The following is an 8,364-nucleotide window of genomic DNA, read 5'->3' as shown; positions in this document are numbered from 1 at the left end:
CGGTTTTTTGTTATTTTTTTTTTTTATTGATTAAGGTATTACATATGTGTCCTTATCCCCCTATTCCCCTCCACCCCCTCCACTCATGCCCTCACCCCCCTGGTGTCTGTGTCCATTGGTTAGGCTTACATGCATGCATACAAGTCCTTTGGTTGATCTCTCCCCCTTAGCCCCACCCTCCCCTACCTTCCCTCTGAGGTTTGACGGTCTGATCGATGCTTCTCTGTCTCTGGATCTGTTTTTGTTCATCAGTTTATGTTGTTCATTATATTCCACAAATGAGTAAGATCATATGATATTTATCTTTCTCCAACTGGCTTATTTCACTTAGCATAATGCTCTCCAGTTCCATCCATGCTGTTACAAATGGTAAGAATTCCTTCCATTTTACCACAGTGTAGTATTCCATTGTGTACCACAGTTTTTTAATCCCCTATCTACTGATGGGCACTTAGGCTGTTTCCAAATCTTAGCTATGGTAAATAGTGCTGCTATGAACATAGGGGTGCATATGTCCTTTCTGATTGGTGTTTCTGGTTTCTTGGGATATATTCCTAGAAGTGGGATCACTGGGTCAAATGGAAGTTCCATTTTTAACTTTTTGAGGAAACTCCATACTGTCTTCCACAGTGGCTGCACCAGTCTGCTTTCCCACTAGCAGTGCACGAGGGTTCCTTTTTCTTCGCATCCTCGCCAGCACTTGTTGTTTGTTGATTTGTTGATGATAGCCATTCTGACAGGTGTGAGATAGTAACTCATTGTTGTTTTGATTTGCATCTCTCAGATGATTAGTGACTTTGAGCATGTTTGCATATGTCTCTTGGTCTTCTGTATGTCCTCTTTCAAAAAGTGTCTGTTTAGGTCCTTTGCCCATTTTTGATTGGATTATTTATCTTCCTTTTGTTAAGTTGTATGAGTTCCCTATAAATCTTGGAGATTAAATCCTTATGGAAGATAACATTGGCAAATATGTTCTCCCATACAGTGGGTTTTCTTATTGTTTTGTTGATGGTTTCTTTTGCTGTGCATTTATTTTTTCTCCTACCTCTATGGTTTCTCCTTCCCAGCTTTTATTTTTGCTGATTCTGCAGTAAATGTTGGAGTTCCTCCACAGTGCAGTTGTTGACCATTTTCTCTCTCTAATTTACTGAGAGCCTTGTCAAATTTACTCATTCAAAAGTTTCAAATACCCTCTGTAGGGCAAATACTTTCAAATGTGTATCCTAGACTCAGGTTCCTCTTCTAAACTTTAGACCTTTATATTTAACTGTCCACTTGACCTACATGTGAGACACTGGATGCTTCATGGGCACCTCGAATTTTGCTCTTTGAAATTGAACTGACTGCTCTTCTCTTTCATTTCAATTCCAGTTATGATTTCTAGAATTAGCAGATATAGCCTCAAAAGATTTCCAAAGAAAAGTTTTTATTCAGTTGAACATATATTTCTGTGAACATATATGATTATGAGCAAGGCTTTGTGGTAGACATTGCAGGGGATTTGAAGACATAAATGTCAGTCCCTTGCCAGCAGTTTTATATTGCGGTATAGACATGATAATTCAAGGAAGAATGTAAAAAAGGGGAGAGGGATATATCCAGTACTTTCAAGCATTTAAAACCAGAAAAAAATTATATTCAGTTAAATACTTAGTAGCATTTGCCTTCATAGAAGAAGGAAGTTATGATTAAAATGCAATGTTTTTCTCATGTGGGTTGCTAAAGACCTTGTCCTCAGTTTTTGCCAAGACAATAGATTCCTAGGACGTTTATGACTTCTTTATTTTAACATGTGTTTGCTTTCCCTTGGCCTTCACTTTCCTAATCTCCTTTAGGAATTCTGTGCTTCTCACCTGGGCTTTCCTCTTGCTCTACCCTCAAGTTCTGTCTTAATTTTCTCTGTGCTGCTCTCTGCCCTGGCCCATCCCCCTCATACCTTCTTACTTGGATGAGGGAGTTGGTCTTTTAACTGATCTCCCAACCTCAGATGAGGCTTGCTGCACTTCTACTTGTACCATACAGCTGCACAAATGATTTTTTAATGAAATCACTTGCTCAAGGACACACAACTACTGGATGGCTGAGGTATCTCTAAATTATGTTTAAAATATGTCAGTGGCTCTACAAAATATTTGGGTGTTACTTTCCTTCAACAAGAATTTAGCACCTCCATGTGGCAGCCATTCCTTGAGAAACTGAAATGGTGGTGAGCAAAACAAACACACCTCCTATTTTCAAGGAGCTCACAGTTTAGTGGAAGATATTTGATACTAATCAAATAAAAATATAGGTTGTCCTCCCAAAATGTATACACACTCTCTGAATAATTATAAAGGCAATTCATTTTCAAAATTGAGCGATCAGCTGTTAAAGTATGTATACATTTTTGGGGACACCCTGTATTTAGTCACAAGCTTCAACAGTTACTGTAGTACATGCTATAGTGCACCAACCACCTACCTAGGTCATGGCTTCAGGACCAAGGCACCCAGCTACCCACCTGCCAGGTGTGTCAACAACTGATGGCTTACACTGAGCCCCTCTCTGGGAATTGCTCGCAGCTCAAGGGAGCTCTTATGCACAATGGGAGTTTGACCAATGAGAGGTTGATGGGAGTTAGAAAGGCCTGACCCCCTTGCCTTGAGTTGAGGCACCTCCCCAGAGCCATCCACTGCTCCTTGTGGAACTGACTGAGGCCTCTATGGTATCTGTATTGCAGTTCAACTTTTGCCCAATCCTGCTTCACTCGCCTCCTTATACATGTTGTTCCCAAGAACACTCCCCAATAAATTTTCTTCACACAACTCTCCATCCCAGCTTCTATTTCCAGGGAACATGATCCAAGACAATGCCTCTAAAAGAAAATAGGGTGGTACAGAAACTTGACTCCCTCAAGGGGCAGCTGGTCTTTCTTGGGCCCAAGATTCCACTACCTAATTCTCCTGTATATTCAAGGAAGTAAATGAAACTCCCACCAAAATTTTTGCTAACCTCCTTCACTGCTGGATTGAATTTCATATTTCTGTGACTAGCTTTAAATCATTTAATATTGTCCCATTTGACTCTGACACCACTTTAATGACAGTCCATTTGACACTGTACACATTTTGATTCCTTCCTTCCCTCACAATCTATCTTACCCTACCTTACCCTGCCTCCTATTCCTAACTCCTTTCCTAACTCTTGGTTAGAAAGATGGAATCTAAGTTCTTTATAAAAATGAAAAAAAATGTATGAATGAACAAGAAAAACAAAGTTGAAAAAAGGTAGGGATGGAGGTGGGAAAGGCACACACACATACACACACATCTTTTATAATTAAAGAAGGTAGACAGAAAATAGGATATTTTACATTAATTGTCTCTTTGTTAATGTTATATGCTTCATTTGATAAACAATTTTTCACTATGCATCTGGATCAATCACTAAACCCAGGTGTTTAAAATAAAATGATAAGAAGTAATGCTACCTTCGAAAATTGTATTCTCACTTCTATTTGGAACAAGTTACTATAAGTAAAGTTCAAAGTATTAGCTTAAATCAAAGCTTTGCATTTGGCTATGTTATCTATTCATTATTAACAAATAATCATAAAGCACCTACTTTGTGCCAGGCACCATTCTAGATACTGGAAATAGGGCAGAAAATGAAACAAAAATCCATGCTTCACATAGTTTCTATTCTGGGGCAGCTTAGCCTAGTAATGTGCAAACAGATACGACAGGTGACAAATGCTATGGGAAAAATAAAAGAGCAAAGGGAGATAGAGTGTAATGGGCTGTATTGTCAGCAAAGACCTTTTTGATGTCATTTGAGCAGATAGATAAGAATGGTGTGGACCTATTGTACCAGAGGGAAATTCAGAAGAATGGCAAATATGAAACCACTATCGAGACCCTTCCTGTGAAACAAAGCAACCATCTACCACCACCTCTTATAATTCACCGATTAACATAGAGCAATGCCCTGCATTTCCCCATTCCCTAAGCTGTCCAATTCGACATACATGACATAGTATTGTACTGAAAAGACGGCCTGTCTATAAATCAATAATTGAGCCAAAAGCAAATAGCTATTACAGCAGAGGGAATGAACCCAGAACTCTGACATGAGAAAGGAGGTTTTGTATCACATTCACCTTCCTTCCTTCCCTCACAATCTACCTTACCCTGCCTCCTACTCCTAACTCCAACAGCTTTTCACCATCTGCCAGTACAAAAGAAGAGCCAGTGTATGTCTTTTAGGATGCCTTTCTACATTGAGGCATTCTAGATGCTTTCAAAAAATCTCAATCTGGTGTTCATGAAGAGGGCTAACATAATCTCTCCTAGTCATTATCAAAACTTGGGAAATGAGAGGTCTGTCTGGAATAGAGGGAGACCTACCCCACTTGACTCAGATCAAGATGAAAGATGTGGATCTGGTTCTCAGGCTAACAAGATGGCAGGCTATTTCAAGGAAGCATGTATTGCAAATATAATTTGCTACACTGATTTTCAAAGACTCACAGTGGTTCATACAACTTATGCACATTTAAGAACATCTAATTGGGTGGGATATTACTGATCACTCAAAAAAAACCTGCCCCAAATCTAATTGGTGGTTTGGTCTTCTTGTCCTTACTATTTAGGCTTGAATAACATTCCTATCTGTACTGTGAAGGATGATGAGAACTCATTGTGGGATGTTGACCAGTTCAACCACTTAGAGACGACGGACAATATACCATTTGCCAAATGCAGTCACCCACCCAGCACTGCAGCCCTGGAGAGCCCAGTCAGAGGAGTCTCACCAGCCCCAAAAAGTGCCAATGTACATCCCCCACGGCCTCATTCTGGTGAGTCCCGCTCAACTGATGAAATCTTTCCTGAGGCCTCCTGCAAACTATCAGGGAATGATGGGGGTGAGTGGATGGAAATCTATATGATTGCTAATATAGCTGCAGTGATTTTTAAACAGCCATGAACTCTTCTCACTGTGAAATAGGTTATTCATTATAAAAGTGTTTTACCCCTCTAATGTCAATTCAGTAGTTCAAAATGTTAATAAATATTATAATAATTATTCACTGTATCCAAGACATATTTGTGTGGTTCTAATCTCTAGTTCCTCCAAATTAGTTCAGAGATCCCAAAAATGAATCTTTAGCCAGCATAGATGGGGAAACTACTTCAGACAAAAAGTGAGTTGGGGAAATGCAATAGGCAAGGAATTTCATGTTTACATCTTCCCCACTGAATGGCAAAGTCTGTGTTCTTGCCATTCTTGACATCTCCCCAGCTTCCAGCACAGTGCCTGGTCTTTCATAAACAATTCAATGAATTAATGTTTATTGAATTGAAATGAGGCAAGATTAATCAAAAGTATAGCATAATGTGGTTCAGTGGTTGAGCATCGACCCATGAACCAGGAGGTCACGGTTCAATTCCCAATCAGGCAGATGCCCAGTTTGTGAACTCTATACCCAGTAGGGAGCATGGGGGTGGCAGCCATTCAATGATTCTCTCCCACCATGCTATATCTCTCTCCCTCTCCCTTCCTCTCTGAAATAAACCAAAATATATTTTAAAAAGTACAGCATAATGATTATAGTTAATAATACTGTATTGCATATTTGAAAGTTAAAAGCTCTTTAAATTTCTCATCACAAGAAAAAAATGTAACTATGTGAAGTGATGGATATTAACTAAATGTATTGTGATAATCATTTTGCTATGAGATCATTATGTTGTACACCTTAAACTAATAAAAGAAAGGCACATATGGCAAAATCTAAAGATCAAGATAAAATAGAAGGAATTCTGGATAGTAGAAATTATATCCTGTTCTCTTTCTCCTGCCCTGTATTACTAAAATTTGGGGGCACATGAAAATTATTTTGGTATAATATGGTAAAATATACACCTTTCAAAAGATAATAAGAGGGATCACTAACAGGGTATTTACTATGTGATTCCATTCTAAGGTCTGCATGCTTATTATTTCATCTTTTATTTAGGAGTTTCTCTTCCCACCTTCCCACCTTCCCACCAGCAATGAAGAATCAAAGCCTACTTATTCCACCTTCCTATAGTGTCCCTTCTTATGCTGTAAGTGTAGGAATTTAAAAATTATATTGTAGGAGTCCTATGATGGGAATTAGGTATTGCCATCTGGCAAAATTTATATCACAGATGTCCGGCTGAGGTCATCTTTTTGGTTTATGTCTGCTATCAAGTATGACTGGAGACAAAGATATTTTTGTTTTTTGCTACAACATCCCAGTGTTCAGATTCTGAATTTATAGGCGTCAAAAGGCAAAATCAGCCAATAAGATGGCTTTTGGATTGTAGCAGTGATCAAGTGCCTAATCTTTAGCCTCATGGATGTGGTGATAGCCACTGAAGTGGCCATGACCTCCTGACTTCCCTCCCTTCTACCTGTGATAAGGCTGTGCTTCCTTGGTAGGCTAGGTGCATGATGTTGTTTTTGAAATGATTTATGAAGGGTTGAGACCAGAGTTCACTGATCCAGCCCTTCCAATGATATTAGAAACAACCAATTCCCTGTATTATTTTTGCTTAGAATAACTAGAGTGGTTTCTGTTTCCCACAAGAGTTCTCTTAATAGATTCACACCCATGACTTTGTTTTCCATACTCTAAGTAATGAATTCAGTTACTAGTGGGTATATACACAATTTTTTTTCACCTTTAAAAGAATTGCTGTATTTACTATGGGTTTAGTAAACAAGATAGCATCACATAAACAGGATATATCTTTAATTAATGCAAGGGAAAATTAAGCAAAATGTTTAAGTAGTTTTAGGGTAATTTAGGGGGATTTAGTTAGGTGACTGTATGGAATGGGTGGGGTTGAGAGACTGATGAAACAAGAAATCAAATAAAGAATCTAATTTTAACTCAGCATACATCTTCACTTTCTGTCTACAAAGCAAACAGCACACATACAATCTCTGTAATTAGAGAAAGTGACAGTTACATGAACAGGAACCAGAGAAAAAATTATTTTACACTGAAATATGTACTTTCAAAAACAGTTTACCCAGGTCAAGAAAGCTCTTGCAATGTTTCTTTATATCATCTTCTTGGCTATAGAATTCATTTTATAATATAGATATGCTTTTATTATGTTATTGTAGTATAATTCTACCTGTGAATTTTTAAATATTTATAAACAGATCCAGGGGTTGATCTTAACTGAAATTTAGAGATACTTCCATCTATTTCAGCAACTCACATATATGGCATGTGACAGGACAGTTTTTTTCAGTTTGATCTAAGTATATTTTCCCTCAATATCATTTCAGAGCCCTGTAGGAAAATCAAGGAGTGCTTCAAAACTTCCAGTGAGAACCCCTTAGTAATTAAAAAGGTAAAGAAACAACTATTTACAACTACCTATTTAGTTTTACTTTTATCATTCCCTCTCCTCTTTCTTCTTCATGTACTTTTCTGAAAAGATACCATGTTTCACAATAGTTTTTACAGCTTTATTTAAGCATAATTAACAGGATGTAAAATGCACACACAGGGTGAGGCAGAAGTAGGTTCACAGTTTTTTTATGGAAAACAATATAATAAATAATATTATTAATAAATAATCATACAAGAATAAACTGTGTACTCACAGTTGTAAACCTACTTTTGCCTCATCTTATACTTAAAGTACACAATTTGATGATTTTTGATAAATATATATACACACCATGGAAGCCTCCATAGCAATCAAAGTTTTCTCATGACCCCGGTCCTCCCATGGGCAAACACTAAAGATTTAGCATGCAATTTTTAGGATTTTATATAAATGAAATTATATACTGAGGTTTCTTTTTTTAATCTGGTTTCTTTAATTCAACATAATTATTTTAAGATTCATCCAAGTTGTTATCCTATATAATAAAAGCCTAATATGCTAAGTGTCCAGTGGTCCGGTCGGCCGTTCAACCAATCAAAGCGTAATATGCTGTTTTTAATCTTTATTGTTGAGATTATTACAGATGTTCCTCTTCCCCACCCCATAGCTCCCCTTCACCCGGTTCCCACCTCACCCCAGGCCCTTGCCACCCTGTTGTCTGTGTCCATTGGTACTGCATACATGCATATAAGATCTTTGTCTAATCTCTTCCCCCCTATATCTCCTTCCCTCTGAGAATTGTCAGTTTGTTCCATTTCCATGCCCCTAATTCTATTCCATTCACCAGTTTATTCTGTTCATCAGATTTATTATTCATTTGATTTTTAGATTCACTTGTTGATAGATATGTATTTGTTGTCACTTTATTGTTCATAATTTTCTATCTTTACCTTCTTCTTTTTCTTCTTCCTCTTCGTCTTTCTTCTTCCTCCTCCTTCTCCTCCTCCTC

At 37.7% G+C, this 8,364-nt stretch overlaps 1 protein-coding gene across 1 annotated transcript in view; it reads left to right on the top strand.

Annotated features, from left to right (window-relative positions):
• Nucleotides 1-8,364, top strand: part of CUNH4orf17 (chromosome unknown C4orf17 homolog) — a 26,480-nt gene that overhangs the window by 1,462 nt on the left and 16,654 nt on the right. Inside the window, exons 2-3 of the mRNA XM_006100296.2 lie at nucleotides 4,631-4,837; nucleotides 7,309-7,373. Of these exons, the coding sequence (XP_006100358.1) occupies nucleotides 4,631-4,837; nucleotides 7,309-7,373 (272 nt within the window). The remainder of the gene's footprint in view (nucleotides 1-4,630; nucleotides 4,838-7,308; nucleotides 7,374-8,364) is intronic.

This window comes from Myotis lucifugus, unplaced genomic scaffold (assembly GCF_000147115.1).
Source record: "Myotis lucifugus unplaced genomic scaffold, Myoluc2.0 scaffold_308, whole genome shotgun sequence".
Lineage (NCBI taxonomy): Eukaryota > Metazoa > Chordata > Mammalia > Chiroptera > Vespertilionidae > Myotis > Myotis lucifugus.
This window is presented reverse-complemented; position numbering and strand designations above follow the sequence as displayed.